Source organism: Limulus polyphemus, unplaced genomic scaffold (assembly GCF_000517525.1).
Source record: "Limulus polyphemus unplaced genomic scaffold, Limulus_polyphemus-2.1.2 Scaffold372, whole genome shotgun sequence".
NCBI classification, from domain to species: domain Eukaryota; kingdom Metazoa; phylum Arthropoda; class Merostomata; order Xiphosura; family Limulidae; genus Limulus; species Limulus polyphemus.
The window spans coordinates 443,222-461,122 of NW_013665982.1; the positions used below are offsets into that span (position 1 = coordinate 443,222).

Sequence of the window (17,901 nt, forward strand, 5' to 3'; positions counted from 1 at the left end):
TAGCCCATTGTAAAGCTTTCACCTAATAACAAACAAACCATCAAACATATACTAATAAAGCATGTATATATGATCAGAAATATATATATAAATCGCGAAATAAAAACGAAAACGTTTGGGCTATGAGGCTTTTGTTTTCTTATTCCAAGTTCATATGTGGCATGAACTAAAAGTTTGTCTGAATTTTATTAAAATTTATAAAACTTAAATTCAGTGTAACATCAAAGTATTATTAAACCGGATAGAGGTAATAGTTTATATAAGCATAAAGCTACCTAATGGGCAACCTGCATGTTCCCCCTATACGGTTCGAATCCCAGATTTTAGCATTATAAGCCCATAAGCTTATCGTGGGCCCTCAGTGGCTCAGCGGTACGTCTGCGAGCTAACGCCGCACAAAACCGGGTTTCGATAGTCGTGATGAGCACAGCACAGAGAGTCCATTGTGTTGCTTTGTGCTTTACAACAAACAGTCGAACTTATCGTGGAACGGGACAAATGTAAGTGTACAATAAATAAGCAATATTACATTCAAAAGTTTCAAATTGTTTTGTTGAACAAAGAAAGTTTTTATTCACGATCCGATTACGCAGTGTGATGGCAAGTTATAGAAACACTCATTAAAAATTAAGAAATTGTAATGCTTACAGTGCGTAAAATTGTTTGTCGTATTTAAACCGATTACGCCTAATATCGACACTTTTTTTAATTCAAATAAATGTATTAGTTAAAATTTCAAACTTTTTTTAAACAAATTATATTTTCAATGCTCCAAAATATATAAAAAAATGACGAATCTGTCTAGTTTTGATATTGAATCCCTCAAACCAAATATTCATCTAGTTAGTGTTGCTTGAATATTGCAATTTAATTAAAATAATTAAGAAAAGAAAAATATTCTTTGAATAAATTTCCTGAACACTAATTTGCTGGCACATACACGTGCTACAGATACAAGAACGTATCATTAATCTCTTTGTTTTATGAAGTATGAAAAAAATGTATTTCTCTTGTTTGTAACAACATAGCCTTTTGTGTAGCTTTGTGCTTAATAACAAACAACATCAAGCAATTTATAAAAAACTTGGAAAATAGACAGAAATTACAATACCGCGTATATCAACAATTATAATCATGAATTATATATAGCGTGATTTTAACAAAGAAACGGTATTCTCGAATAAGAATCGTTTGTGGAAATTTGACGAAGAGTGATTTTATGTCAATAGTCATGACTTTTACAACTAGTAATATCTGTGTTCTAATGAACCTTCTAAAAGTAACAATTGTGCTGTAGTGATTCTTGTCATATTTGGGTTCCAATAACTCTTATATTTAGTAATTCGACGGAATTATTAAACTTTGTCCTTAATACCAACAGGAAATTTATAACATAAAATGTAGTCTTAAGCAACATTAATTTGTTAATGGTAGCTTTACTGTTGGTTGTGTTCTAGTACCTTTACCTATAATTATTTCCATTTCTAATGTGTGGATCATCTGGAAATGATTAATGAAATAAAGGTGCCACCTAATTAAAGTATTTAATTTTTGGATAAATTGGAGCGATGAGGTAACTTTTTTCCTATTGAGTTGGTTTGAAGTTAAGCACAAAGCTACACAATGGGCTATCTGTGCTCTACTCACCACGGTTATTAAAACCCGGTTTCTAGCGTTGTAAGTCCGCAGACATACCTCTGTGCCGCTGGGGGCTGTGCTGTTGAGCTTATCTCTATTCTGCTACATTTTCGTTGTGCATTGCACAAAGTAGGTTTTAACATATTCTAAGCTAGCCCAGCTTAACTACGCTACTGTATTATAATTAATGTACAACGATTCGTGCTATTATTTCTCAGAGTAAGTAGACACATTAGTTTTTAATAACTTGATATCATATACATTAATGCAAAATACACCAATGACTTAACACAGTTTAAAAGTGTTTCAAAGGATATCATTCTTACAAAACCGAATTAAATGGAGCCCGGTTATTATAATATATTATGATTATAGTGTAATATTTAATGAATAATGACCTTCATTAAACTAACATTAACAATAAAATGCATAAGTAATTGAGGTGTAATAAACATTACATCGCATGTCTTCTCATTCTAAGATTATCAATTATTAGAAGCTTCGTATTTGAAAACAGGATCCAAAGCAGGAAAATTCGAGTTTACCTGTACCTTTTTGTTTTGTTTTTTTTTGGCATGGCCAGGCGTTTAGGGCGCTTGACTCGCAATCTGAGGTCGCTGGTTCGAATCCCCCGTCCCACCAAACATGCTCCTACCTTTCAGTCGTGGAGTCGGTTATAATAGCGACGGCCAATTCCATTATTCGTTGGTAAAAGAGTAGCCCAAGATTTGGCGGTGTGTGGTGATGACTAGCTACCTTCCCTCTACTCTGCGCAGATAGCCATTGTGTAGCTTTGAGCGACATTCAAAACAAACCAAACTTGTTCTTTGTTATTATGTATTTTAATCATTAGCTTCAGCTATAAACTTCAAACTACGCATTACAAAAGATGTGTGTATTTAAATATAAAACCTTGAATGTTGCTTGAAAATATGAATAACCTACTTTTATCTTACTTGCGAGTAGCTGGGGATTAAATTAACCTGTAATGGACTAGCATCCTGTTCAGGGGGGAAATTATTTACCATCAGAGGCGGCCTGACATATCCTGGTGGGTAGGCTGAACTGGCAATTTGCGGGTCTCAAATTCGAATTACCTGCCCGAACTAACTCATCCTTTCAACCATGGGTAAGATATAATGTGACGATCAATCCCACTATGCGATTAGAGTAGCGATGGGCGGTGTTAAATATCTGACTTTCTTCTAGTTTTATCACTAAATTAGGGACAACTGACGCAGACAGCTCTCGAGAACTTTGCGCGAAATTCAATGAACAAAACCATCATAAGTGCCGAGTACTTGAGGGGTCATCCCCCGAGACAAAGTACAACATGCATAATATGTAGGCCTAATAAAATATTCACATATCAGTTATTTCACACACACCCGTAAAAGAAAACTGAGCGCCTGTGGTCACCATTCTCCTGTTCCATTTGTGACACTAGAACAGGAGTTGATTTAAGCACCGGCCCTTTATACCTTTCAGTTATTTCACACACACCCGTAAAAGAAAACTGAGCGCCTGTGGTCACCATTCTCCTGTTCCATTTGTGACACTAGAACAGGAGTTGATTTAAGCACCGGCCCTTTATACCTTTCAGTCAAGGACATGTTAACTTTTCCGTGTTTTTTTTTAACATAAACCGTTATTAAGGACTACTACAATATCCACTGACCAACCTATATTTATATATTCAAATACAAGTATAATTTCTCATATCTCATGGGTTTGATATAGCATTTCCACCTGATGATGACAAAACTTTGTCGAAACGTTGTACATTTGCTGTTATGTTAAACTTATATTAAAGTTTTTCTTCATTACCCATTCAAACCGTCTCCAAGCATTAATAGCATTTCCACATTTAACAAAGTGAAAACGTTACGTACAGAGTGGTGTAAAAGTCTCTACCACCTTGATTTTTCAAATCCCTGCCCTTACAAGTTGTTGGAAATGTGTACTGTTTATCTCATGACACGATGTCACTCTTTAGTTCAAGTTACGACTTAACATTTTGTAAGTTTACGGTTGCGCAGGATCTACACACAATAGGTTCGCTTCCACGGGTTCTTGCAAGGTCAGTGATATCGTAACTAAGTGTATATTTGTATTAATTGTAACAATAATACTAATATACACTTAATGAAACACAGACATAACTTGGAAAATCACACTAAGAACGGACTTTTCATCACACTGTATATTAACACTACCTGAAGCAAATTGTTTCTTTCATAACGAATGTTCTTTTATCTTCTTTCTTTTGCCAGATCTTCTGCAGAGAAAACTGGAAACCGTGAACGTATTAACTCTTGTTGGTGTATGTAGTTAAATTTGCTCTTTTTTACACACCATTAAATTCTTTTTAACGGGGAACGATAACAAAAAACAAACTGTTTACACAGTTTATAGGAATGCTACAATAACATATTGCACGACAGAATTTACTTAGATCTATGGTGAATTTATGAATCACTAAGTGACGCACGTGTTCCTCTGTATTAACACTGAATCCAAGATCAAATGATCCAGAAAACTTTAATTGCAACTAAACCCTCAAGCACAGCGACATTATTTCATGTACTATTTGATCTTTGACCGGTGGTCAAGGCGCTCGACTTGCAATTTGTGGGTCCGGGATCAAACCTCGACACCGAACATGCTCATCCTTTCAGCCGTGGTGACGTTATAACGCTATGGTCAATCCCACTATTCGTTGGTAAGGGGTAGCCCAAAAGTTGGCAGTAGGTGCTCCTGGCTGATTGCCTTCCCCGTTATCGGCAGCTCAAAATTATGGACGGCGGCAGAGCTTTGCCATAAACAAAGACAAACAAACAGTCATTTGGCCCTTGTTCACGATCTAGTTCTAGGTAGAGTTGTTTGATCTAGATAGGCTAGTTTAACGCATCATAAATACAAAAGCGGTACAGAACAGGTCACTCGTGGTATCCTTATAGCAGTGTTTATAACAGTTTGGCTAAGTATTTTTCTTAGGCCTAAGTATTTGACAGTTCCTCGTGAAGTTGAGGCTCGAAAAAATAACTTGTATAGCTTTAAAAATCTAATCTAAAACATACAAAACATATTTTATAGAATATACTATGCGAAAACTAAAAATTTCCCACGATTCTATTTCAATTACAAATATCTCAAAAAATTCACTTGCCACTTATAACAATGCTCCGAACTTAACTCTTCGAGAAACAAATTAAGACAGCTTTTTTTTCAAATCTGTTTTTAAGTTTTCATAAATCTGATTTCTAAACTGAGAGTAAAAGTAAAGAACACAATATAAGAACAATATAATAGTACAATACTCATTGAAACATGTTTTAGGTATTGTTTTATAAAATAGATTTGTTGATGAAAGTAATAAACTCAATGTAAGTTTTATATAAATAAATTTTATACGTAAATTATTGTACATAAAAAAACACAACTTGACTAATGCTAAAGCGACAGCTATATGCGAATTGCTCACAATATCTGCCTTCTCTTGGCTATAAGCAACGATACGTAGGTCAAGTTGTCGCCAGGCCACAAACACACACAAAAAAAGAGAGAGATTCAGAGGGAGGTGGGCGTGGTTACGTTGTTAAATATCTGATGATTTCTCAGCCTAGCAATGAGATGGAAGCTTGAAACCTGGTAGTGTTACTTGTATTGACTGGGAGAGTTAGCAGTTAGTTTTTTCAATAAAGTAACAACTAAAAAAACATAATATAAATATTCCAATGTTAAACTGTGTTTTATATCCAATTAGTTAACATACAATAAGAATTACGTTTTTAATAATAATACCAAGCAAAGGGAAAATTGAGGGCCAAAGAGTGCAGGGCTTGAAAAGGGTGAAAAGAGTAGTACTCGGTATAGATTAAAAGCCACTGAAAGGAAAAAAATGTACACAAACTCGCATCTGTAGTGTACTTAGTAAGTGGCACAGCGGTATGTCTGCGGACATACAACGCTAGAAACCGCGTTTCGATACCCGTGGTGGGCAGAGCACAGATATCTCATGGTGTAGCTTTGTGCTTAACTGCAAACAAACAAACAAACGTATTACAATTACCACAACTACATAATACACACAAATATATGCATGTCCCTCGATGAGTCAGCGATAAGTTTAAGGACTTGCATCAGTGATATCCGGGGTTCATTTCCCCGTGGTTGACAGAGCACAAATAGCCCACTGTGTAGTTTTGAGCCAAAACACACACACACACACACATATACATAAACACAGACATGCATGCATACTTACAACATGGAAGCATCAACACATAACTATTTTTAAAAACTACTTATCAAGCCCTCAGAAAGATAGGTCACCAACAGCAAATAAACCATGTTTTAAGTCTGATCTAAGCGAGTATGTAATATATGGAACTTGTTTTCACTACTTATCAAGCCCTCAGAAAGATAGGTCACCAACAGCAAATAAACCATGTTTTAAGTCTGATCTGAGCGAGTATGTAATATATGGAACTTGTTTTCCATCACTACAGACAACTGCCGATACTTTTAAACGATAACCTCCTATTAGATGGTTATTAAACCACATGCCCACTGATCAACTTAGCCCTTTGGGTGGGGTGGGGGAATAACTTAGCACTTGTGAACCATTGGAGCATTCGGTACATAAAATTAGCGATGTATGCAAACAAGCGTACGTCGACTTCATTAATTGCAATTATAACAATTTGTTACTAAAGAAACAAACTTTTTAATACTGGGATGGAATTCGTTAATTCTCAGTCTATTATTTACCCCTACCCCAGTAACTAAAAATAATCAGCTTATTTCCTTGGACATTCATTTCTTTAACAGTTTAATTAACCAGAACTCCAATCAATAAACGTTTTATGTCATTGCACAATAAAATGTTTTACAGCATGACCTAAGGTTTTCTTAAAATGTTTGTATTTTTTTCCATGAATATTATGATGTCAATGTAGTACAAAAAAAAGATTATTTGTTTGTAGTTAAGCACAATACTACACAATGGACTATCTGTGCTCTGCCCACCACGGGTATCGAAACCCGGTTTCTAGCGTTGTTGCCCTCCAGTGGCACAGCAGTATGTCTGCAGACTTACAATGATAGAAACCGGGTTTCGATACCCGTGGTGGGCAGAGCACAGATAGCCCATTGTGTAGCTTTGTGCTTAATTCCAAACAAACAGTCTAGCGTTGTAAGTCCGCAGACATATCGCCGTGCCACTGTGGGGCACTACAAAAAGAATTGCAACGAAGAGTATATAGCTTGAAAATAAGAAGTTGATTTTAAGTTATATAGTAAATATTTTGAAATTTTCTGTCTTTATCGTCCAGCGTAACATTCTGGTCTTTTTTCAAAGCATAAAGTTTTCTTGGAGGAAGTGACATGTTTATTGTGCCATTGCTTTCCAGTACAGCTCGCCCTGCTTTGCAACTCATTCCACACGCTCTCACTCGAAAGGCAATTAATATGCAAAGCAGTAGTATATCCTACATAATACCTCTTTCCAGATTAGTTACAGAACGGAGAAAATAACGCATGTAGACTCATCTTGCTGGAGTGGTTATAAAGCGGATAGCTACAATAGTGATTTTCGTAGAACAAGGTTTTGTAATCTCCACACACGCTTTCTACAGTACCAACGTTTCTAATGTAATGATTATATTATGAATAGCTCGGCTTTCGATCACGCTATAAGCCGCCTTGTTAGTGGTCTCTTGTGGCTTGATATCCTGGTGATGTAGTGGAAATGGAAAAGACAGGTGGGATAAAGGAAAGTAATGAAGATTTGGTAGAATGTGATATACATGCTAAATAATTAAGAAGGTTGCTCGCGTAGGCTACTCCTGTTTTAACGTCTAGGCCTCTCTAACATTCACAAACAAGCTGACGTCATGCTCCCACAGATTGTTTGAGGAGGGTAAAGAATAAAATCAGACATTTGCTTCCACAAACCAAGTAAACTAGCAAACATTTACTAAAGACACGCCTGGTCAACTGAGAGAGTCATGCCTATTGTAATGGTCAAAATCTGTAGGTTGAACACACTGTTTCTTGGCTTGTTATTCTTTACTCTGGACGTTGTACCCATCTTTGGGTCCGTTCAGAATCGACAGCTTACTAATACACTAAATGCTGTAAAGAAGGCACTACGTTTTATAGAAGGATCCTTGTCACATCTTAATCTTGACGGAGTTATTGGGATACGTATGGTGGATGGTAAGTTATGAAAACTGCAGTATGACATTTTCACTTTTCCAGATTACTGTCTATATTACTGAAACGATTCCAGAGTGCCGTATGTATCGTAAAAATACCTCGATTCTAACAGATGTTCGGCTGTATTGTATATATATATATATTACAGAAGTATTTCCAGTCATTGGTATTACCATCTATATCGATGAAATATCGCCCATCGGATGCTCAGCCGTAAGCTTCAGGGTTTATATGCTAAAATGTGGAGTTCGATACCTGCGGTTGGCACGAAACAAATACCCTATTGCGTAGGTATGAGAACTCTCAAAAAGTATTTCCAGCTCTATATTACTAGTTATAGTAAAAGAAACATTGTTGTCGTACGAATGACTTCTTTTTCTAGTTGGTTTGTTGTTTTTTTTTAATTATGCACAAAGCTACACAAAAACTATCTGTGCTCTGCTCACCACGGGTATCGAAACCCGGTTTCTAGCGTTGTAAGTCCGCAGACATACCGCTGTGCCACTGGGGAACTTTCTAGTTGGAAGCCACGTATAATAAATCAGACCTGTTTTTCTTTTTACCACTTCTAAACTCCTTACTAAAAATAGCTCCAAAATAACTATTAGTGCTAACGATTAATCGAACCCTCCGTTTCAATTAATTTGAAGCAAGTGTAATAAATCAGTCCTGTTTTTTTTTACCAATGTTACAAAATCCTTACCGAAAAAAACTTTAAAATAGAAACCAATACTAAGGATAATCGAACCCTCCGTTTCAATTAAAGAATTTCTCGGAAATAAATGTTAACCTGTGTGAATCTACGCTCTGCTACTGTAAATGAAAATCAATGAAAATTTGTAAATATTTCATAAAGACTGACAAAAGAAAGTTCTTAACTACAACATTCCGAATTAAAACGGATATTACACAGGCCTGCGAGATTTTAATTGTCTTGAAATTTTTACATGTTCTACAGTAATTCCTGTACGCTGAATCCGAAAATGATATCCATTTTTCTCCATCACGTACAGATTTTTCAAAAAATGCCATAACGTAATACATAAAAGAAAGACCACAACACGTAGTTTGAGACTAAAAAACGTAGGTTTCACAAAAAAAAACATAATAATAAAAAACGTTCATTGTGGTAAACAAAATAATAATTTTATTTAAATAAAAGTGTTTTTTCTTCCCGATTTGTCAAAAAATCCTTACGTAATAGAACAAAAAATGAATATTATTTTCGAAGTCTGCGTAGATAATCCGTTATTGAAATCAAAACAACTTTTATGAAGTTTAAATTCGCAGGCCTGTGTTATCTGCATTATTTTGGTATAATTATTACTGTCGGTAATTTAAAAATAACACCTAAAGTTAAAGTATATCTCTGTGTAATATTTTATATCGTGTCTCTTCTTCTGGTGATCTAATCTAAGCAAACAAATTTTCTTGACTTTTGCCTTAGACCAGCTCCAAGTGTTGCTTGCTCGAAGGCTTATAAAACCAGACTACAGTAGTAACATTCGACTAATTTGGAATAAACTTATCAATCTTCAAAAGAGAGCACAACATATAGCTGATAGTGCCATAAACTACGTGAGAATGTCACAGCCAGAATATTTTCAAAGTAAGTTTCTGTTCTGACATTTTTTCATTCAAGTGGTTAAAGAATTAATAATAAATTAGTTTAAGAATTATGACAAAAAAAATGGGGTAGTCATATTGTGAGGAGTTGATGGATGTTGTTATTGTACAATAAAATGTTTTGCAGCATGACCCAAAGTTTTCTTAAAATGCTTGTATTTTTCCATAAATATTATGATGTTGTCAATGTACTACAAAGAGAATTGCAACAAAGAGGGCGTTTTTCAAAAAAAGAGTGAATTTATAGGTAAAATGTTTCCAGTTTGTTTGCAATTAAACACAAAACTACACAATGGAGTGTCTGTGTTCTGCCCACCACGGGCATCGAAGCTCGGTTCCAGCGTTGTAAGGCCGTAGACATACCGCTGTGCCACTGGAGGACGAAATGTTTCCAGAGTAAAAAGTCCAAATAAGGTATCTGTGAAACTGACATTTTAATGGTAAAACTGTGTACTTAAGAAGCTAATAAAAACGTAAATCAGGACATCGTTTTAAATTTAAATTGGAATGTGTTGAGAAACATGAATAAGGCTGAAGCCGACACAGTCATCAGAAATATTAGCAAAGAGCAATAACGTTCAAACAATACCTCAACTTAGAAGAGTCGCTAACGTTAGTAAAACGTTTATTGTTAATACATCTTAAACTAGAAGTGTAAGCTAATATTCATAGGGTGTGCATACTATCCATAACTTAAGTTATATATACATATATGTGTATCCGATATAGCGCTACGGTAACACGTGTACTGCAACGTATACCTAAGACCACTTAAAACACTTATCTAAATTACTTCTATTCACATTTTAAAACATTGGTCACATATGAGTATACAAGTCACATCTGATACTAGAAGTATTCCGCTAACATTAAAACACTTCCAAAAATTACGTCTATTCATGCTTAGAAATAACATTCAAAAAATACTTAAAATGAATAAGAGTGATCCGCGCGCAAACATTAGTAATATATATATATATATACAAACTACATAGTCGGTTCCGCTAACATTAAGACACACGTGTAAAGAATATACACAATGCTTCAACCTATTTTACCGCTAATACTAATAGACGATCATGGAAAGCTATCTACTTTAACTTTGTGTATTCGCTTAGCTTCAAGACGGAAGAGCTGCATAATCAACAAGCTAGTGTTCTTGATCCTGGAGCGGGTTGTGCAAACCACAGCGTCATTATCTTATTAGTTTACTAGTAAGAGCGGGTTGTACAACCACAGCGTCAACGTATTCTACTATTAGTTTACTAGTAAGAGCGGGTTGTACAAACCACAGCGTCACCATCTTTTACTATTAGTTTACTAGTAATAGCTGGTTGTACAACCATAGCGTCAAAGTATTCTACTATTAGCTTACTAGTAAGAGCGGATTATGCAAACCACAGTGTCAACATATTTTATTATTAGTTTACTAGTAATAGCGGGTTGTACAACCATAGCGTCAACGTATTCTACTATTAGTTTACTAGTAATAGCGGGTTGTACAACCATAGCGTCAACGTATTCTACTATTAGTTTACTAGTAATAGCGGGTTGTACAACCATAGCATCAACGTATTCTACTATTAGTTTACTAGTAAGAGCGGGTTGTACAAATCACAACGACAACATCTTTTACTATTAGTTTACTAGTAATAGCGGGTTGTGCAAATCACAGCGTTAACATATTTTACTATTAGTTTACTAGTAAGAGGGTGTTGTACAACAACAACAGCATCAATATGTTCTACCATTAGTTTACTAGTAAGAGCGGGTTGTGCAACATGGTCTACTGATTGTGCAACCACAGTGTTAACGTGTCAACATGTTCTACTATTAGTTTACTAGTAACAGAGTTAAGTTTTTATTTCATGAATTCCTGTTTGTTCATGATATTCTAGAGGTAGTGCGTTTATTCCCCAACAATTTCTACTGTTGTGACTCTACAGTTTTGTGTTAAGCTTGATTATCACTGAGTATTCGTAATGAAACTCTTATCATTAGAAAAGTTAATTTAAGTCATAAATTAAACTCTATCCACCATTAACGACTTACCAGTTTAAATTGTTACAGTTATGCCTTTATAACTTCGAAGTCTGAGTTTATATAAGTTATGTCAAATTATCTGGCACATTATTCAGAGATAGGAAGGCTACTGAGACGTGGACAGTGGGCTTTAGACTATCCTACACGGTCCATCAGACCCAACTTAAAAGAATCTCCTCTCTCTTCTCTGACTGTTAAACTCACTGAAACCGAATCTGATGAGTGTCTACAGGAAATTTTAGGCTCCAAGTAAGTATTCATTTTTATAATGTTTATAATGTCTGTAGTTCTCTTGAAAAAAGTGTGAAATTTGGATAACCTGAGTCATGCGATAAAATGTAGTACCTATCATTAAGTACGATAGGTCATAATAATAATAGGGATCAGAGGCGTCGGACCCGAGGTGCTTTTACATATTTGACTTATATAGAAACTGTAAATTACATTATTATATTAAGTTTTTGGGGCATTCCCCAAGATACCACTAGATTGAGCTGCTTTTGGCAGCACGGGAGCTGCTTCTAGCAGCTCCTTGTACTTTTAATTTCTCATTGTAAAATCTGCATGTCTAGCTAAGCACCCCTACTTTGCAACCCCTTCTTACACCACCAATAGGAATCGTGATAAAACAAAATGGCAGCCATAAAAATCACCCGTTTAAAACCACCTTTAATATGTTTTAATATTAACAATGATTAGTTCACAGTATTGGCTAAGCAAAACTAAAGCTTATTGTACTTATAAAGCCGCCAAAATTGCTATATACGTGTTTATTTCACTATTTCAACGAATTTTCATCTTAGTAAGTAAGTGACTTTTCCAGACAAACGTGCAGAAAAAGTGACGAATTTTATCGGTCTAATTCTTTCACGGAACTCTTCCGTCTGGGTTCCCAACGATTTCTTTCTTGTACCGAAAAGAGTAATAGTGTGTAAAGATATATATATATATAATGGAGGATGCACTACTTCTGATATATAATTAGATTTAATGGTAGGTTGGTACAGATCCTGATAAGTAGTAAAATTCAATCTGGCATACGCGCGCCCCACGCTTGGTATTGCCGTGGCACATAAAAAAAAAAGCTAATAGAAAGGAAACAAACAAGTATAATTATAAAAATTACATTTAATAAAGACAAGTATGGATGGATATATACATAACCTAGCTAGCTATAGTAATATAGAAAGTTTTAATGCTAGAAAAAGTATTGAAACAAGAAAGTCAAAACTACAAAAACTGAGTTACTTAAAGTACTTTGGCTCAGACTAACATAATTACAGTGATTAGATAATTACAGTGATCTGCCAAAGTAGGGATACAATATTTTACATTTTAAGTAATTCAGTTTTTGTAGTTTTGAATTTTATGTTTCAATATTTTCTTTAGTATTAAAACTTTCTGTATTATTATAGCTAGCTAGGTTACGTATATGTAGTTCCATACTTGACTTTATAAAACTTTTTTTAAATTATTAGTCTTAGTTCGACGATTGCGTATTTTTGCATTTCACATCTCAAAACTTTACGTGTTTCTAGGTGTTCTTTAAATGTTCTCTTAAAGTGTGAATTTAGTTTATTTTTTTAATTTCACGCAAAGCAACACGAGAGCTTGCCGTGCTAGCTAATTTTGAAGTGATAGACTAGGGGACGTTGGCTAATCAATACCACCTACCACCAACTCATGGGCTACTCTTGTCAGACCAAATAATGTGATTCACCTGTCACTCTTTCAACACACTCACGACTTCAAAGTGTGAAGTTTGATTTTCTTTATATTTATTTTTGATGGTAATGGACGTAACGCGCTCGCTCCAAGTAATATGGAGAAGTGCATCAAGTGACTTGTTACCACATTTACCACTTCTCCACATTTCTTTAGTGATTTGTTTTTGTCATAAAAACTTTCTAACAAACCAATATATATAGTTCTATTACTTGCAATTTAAATATTTTTGTTTTTGGTTCCATATTAACATACCTTTTTTTCAGTTAATAGCTTCTAACTGTTCATTTCACAACACTGAGTTTTTATAATATTTTATTTAAATATAGTGTTTTGTATAATGTACCATTAAAATGATGTTACTAAAAATTATATATGATACTCTGCTAAATAATGCTCAAAACATGGTAGTGCTAAGTTACTGAACATTTCTGCATAAATAATCATTAACTGATAGGCAAAAAAAGGAAAAAATTAAGTCAATGACAGTCAAATTATGTACATATATTAAGCTACTGAGCATTTCTGCATTATGACTTTAAATTATATCCTTATTAATATAACAGTACTGTCTGTTGTATGTCCGTGTAACTACATCCCAGAGTGTAAATGGATCTTCACCAAAATCGGTATGGAAGTTTGTTGGGTCCATGAGAAGATACTTACAAATTTTCAGTTTTGCATTTTGCGTTTTGTGGTTTTTTATGGGCGTCTTTGCGGTTTTACCACTACTTTGCTCCCTGTTGACGGATCTTCACCAAATTTGGCATGAAGATTTGATGGGTCCATGCGGAGATACATGCACAGTTGCAGTTTCAAATTTGGTGTTTTGCAGTTTTTATGGGCCCTTTTGAGTAATTTTACAATAACCTATAAGGGAAGCAACTTTTCATGTCTTAAATTAATCACGAATTTATATAACATCCGTCCAGGGAAAGGATACTCCAGCTAGTTTATAATATGATCCTCTTAAGGTACTGAACATTTATGAGTGGTGAATTTAAATCATGTTCAAAACATGGACATATTACTTTACTGGACAGTCCTGCATAATCAACCATTATGAAATGATGGTGAAAAACATGAAGTTCATTCAGTTACTGAGCATTTCGGTGTAGCTCATCGAAACAAGGCATGGGTACGTAACGCTTTTCGCTACGTTATTACTAACAATATTGTCATAAATGCGGTAGTACTTATAGTAGGAATGGGCCAGATGTGCAATATAAATTAAAATCTAAAGCACACTGCAAACAGCATGTAAACAAAACTTTATAAGTACATACTGTTGAGTAGTAAATAAACCAATTGCAGAGTAACAAGCCACCAAAGCACTTGAGAAAGTCGCTAGAGTAAAAATAAAATTTAACAAAACCACAAGTTTGTCAATTTGGCTATCTGACTGACGGACTAACGTTGTTGGAAAGGCATAGCTCTCTTCTGTCTTCACATTATGTAAATCTAAGTGCACATTGCAGATTTGAAATAAAAAAACAAAGGCAATTGTACGTTTCACAAATACTTCGTTTATTCATGACCATGGTTTCGCCAGTAAAGGCATCAAGTACAGACTGATCAAGTATCAATTATACTAAGTGCACATGATTGAATTATGCTACCTTGGCTAAAAGCGTTTTTCTTAGTTTCACTTATAATCTTGGTAGTAACAAGGAATACCAATAATCATTTTTAAACAGTACTAACGAGCTAACAATACACTAGTAGCCATATTCTATGATTACAAACACACTCTCTGAGTTGCCAAGTAACAATCCTCTTCCATATCACGTGTTGGTGCACAATGGCTTATGCGCACGTGCTACATGATCAGCCTGCAGCTGTATCAGTTAGATAAATAAACGTGAACTACGTAGATTATCTAGGTCTAGATTCTAACTAAAATCTTAAGTTGATAACCTTGAAAAGCCTGTCCCAGCAAAGAGAGTATTACTGCAAAAATAGAGATAAAGTCAGAAACAGTAATGTTAAATATGCGAAACAAGCCTTAGCCATTAATCCAGCCAAAGAAAAGGCTGCCACCCTAGCTAGATGGAACAAAAACTATAGCAAAGATATCAGCAAAAGCTAGGAAGTGTCGAGAGATAGCTCGAAGAAAAGGCCTAGAACCCAATCACTCTTGAGACTTAGTACCAAAAAAAAAAGCCATGCCACAAATGGGAGTAACAAAAAGTAAGAAAACAGGGTAGAAATGGCCAGGATAACATTACAACACTTGGTTGTTTTTGACATGGTCCAACCTCAAAGTTTCGCCCATTCTTACTTCGTTTTTTACTTTAAATTTTTATCCAATTATAGATTTAAATTGAAATTTATCAGTTTCTAGTCCTTTGTATTTTAAATACTCAACAAATTAAAAATTAAAAAATCAGCAGATTTGATACTATTCTTTTGGCCCACTCCTTACCAGTCAGAAAGCCATAATGTCTCCATTTAGCAAAGTATAACTATTGGAGCTTCCTGTCTCACTTCCGACATCAAACACCCCTCTTATGTTGCCATGCATTTCGTTAGCTATATACACCTTTCATTTAGTTTGAACAATTACCAAGTTGTCAAAAGCACACAAAGTAGGATTGGGTGGAATGATGGCTACACCTACTTTGCGGTCGCACTGTGTCACCAAATGCTGTAATGTTTCCCCACCCATTCTTTCCTTGTTTCCTTACTTTTTGTTTCTCCCATTCCTACTTTTCAATTTCTTTATTTTACATTTTTTTACGCTTGTTACATATATATACATGTTTTATTTGTTTTAATGCAAGGCTAAACAGTAGGCTATCTGCGCTCTGTCCACCATGGAGAATCGATCAACAGATTTTAACGTCCGCTGATCTACTGGGGACATACTAAATAAGTAGTACTTTGATAATTAGGATGTATAAAGTCCACTATGTGTCTTTTAATTGTATACAAACTAACAGCTTACGGCATTCTTTCCATTTACTTATTACCATTAATCATAATGTATTTGTGATATTGAACTATCTATTAACTATATATATAAGTAGAGTGTGTCTGTGTTGTAAATTCCTTATATGCAAATTGATTGTAACAAAAAGCTTTTTTAATTCGATGACGAGGAACCCACTTTGAGACTAATAACGGTTGGAAACGGCTTGAATTGGTAATGAAGAAAAACGTTAATATAAGTTTAACATAACAACAAATGATGATGACAAAACGTTGTCGAAACGTTGTATATTTGCTGTTATGTTAAACTTATATTAAAGTTTTTCTTCATTACCAATTCAAGCCGTCTCCAACCATTAAAAAGCTTTTTAGTTTGTTTTCTTTGAAAAAGCCAGTTGCATACTCTCTGCTTTAGCAAATTGAAATTATGAATGTCCATCTAAACAATTATTTTCTCTATCGTAAGACCCAGTTGTTTAAGATACGCCATCTACACTAAGCTATATGAGCATCATCCGAATGTGTTTACTTACGCCTACGAACGACCACAATTAGCAAAAGCGATCAGGCCATGAGATGGCTTTCTTGCAGATAGTCACATATACCTTTAAATCAGATTCACATATTTAATCGTCCAAAATTCTCACTTTTCATGTACTTTTAGTTCAGTTTTGTGATCTGGGTGTGTGAGTAATAAACACATACACGTCTGTGTGTGCGTGCGCGCGCGCGCATTATTCGTATTCGTTAAAGTACTGCTGGCATACGTATTAACTATAAAGTGGAAAACTATTGATACAACGCAACAATATTTGGAGCATTGTTGCACACCACATTCTGTAACTTGCATAATGGTATAAACATTTCTGTATTATTATTTTTATTTATTTTTTTGTATTTTAACAGGTAAATAATTACTTTTCTCCTGTTCTTACTCTCCCAGGGGACCTTACCCAAAACCATGTGATATATCTCAACGGTGTTGGAATCTAATGACGTCACGGGGATACGACAGCTACGCCCTCACGCATGAAGTTTTTTATTTGGAAATAGGAGAAATGGTAAGAGAGCATCTTCGACTATTATTAACGTTACTTGCATACAGACTATTAAGATGTAAGATTTATATAAATGTGTTCTGAAACAATATTAATATGGTCACAAAGAATGAATGTTAAAATATACAATAGTCAATATGACATGTTTTATTTATGAGAGGGTGACAGTGACTTGGCTACAATATACAAGATTCAATTTTACATTTCTATTTCTGAGAGGTTGACAGTGACTTGGTTACAATGGCTCTAAGAATTAATTTGACATGTTATATTTCTGAGAGGTAGACAGTGTGACGGATTTACTGTTATATATTTTGATATGGATGTTTGTTTAAATTAATTTATATTTAAAAATGTTCATAACTTATACTGTTAAATCTGTATTGCGAAACTTCCGCCTATTCTCTAAAGTTGTAGAAGATTCTCGAGTGTAAGAATCAACAACATATGTGTGTACGTAAACGCTAGTGTTAGCGTCAGTATATGTAAACGGAAGTTTCGAGAAACTCCCCACACGCCTATAAATATAATCAAGGCGACGCGCCTAAAAACTGTATTTATTATTGGTTTGCTATAGTTGGTGTAGTATAAACTTCAGAAGCTATAACTGTGATTGTTATAACACTTATCAATCGGGACACTTCAGATATTTGACCAG

At 34.8% G+C, this 17,901-nt stretch overlaps 1 protein-coding gene across 1 annotated transcript in view; it reads left to right on the forward strand.

The window, feature by feature from the left end:
- Positions 1 to 7,591: 7,591 nt before the first annotated feature.
- Positions 7,592 to 17,901, forward strand: part of LOC106457776 (UPF0764 protein C16orf89 homolog) — an 18,281-nt gene continuing 7,971 nt past the window's right edge. The window contains exons 1-4 of the mRNA XM_013917220.2: positions 7,592 to 7,860; positions 9,308 to 9,469; positions 11,625 to 11,778; positions 17,129 to 17,246. Coding sequence (XP_013772674.2) covers positions 7,650 to 7,860; positions 9,308 to 9,469; positions 11,625 to 11,778; positions 17,129 to 17,246 — 645 coding nt within the window. The 5' untranslated portion in view covers positions 7,592 to 7,649. The remainder of the gene's footprint in view (positions 7,861 to 9,307; positions 9,470 to 11,624; positions 11,779 to 17,128; positions 17,247 to 17,901) is intronic.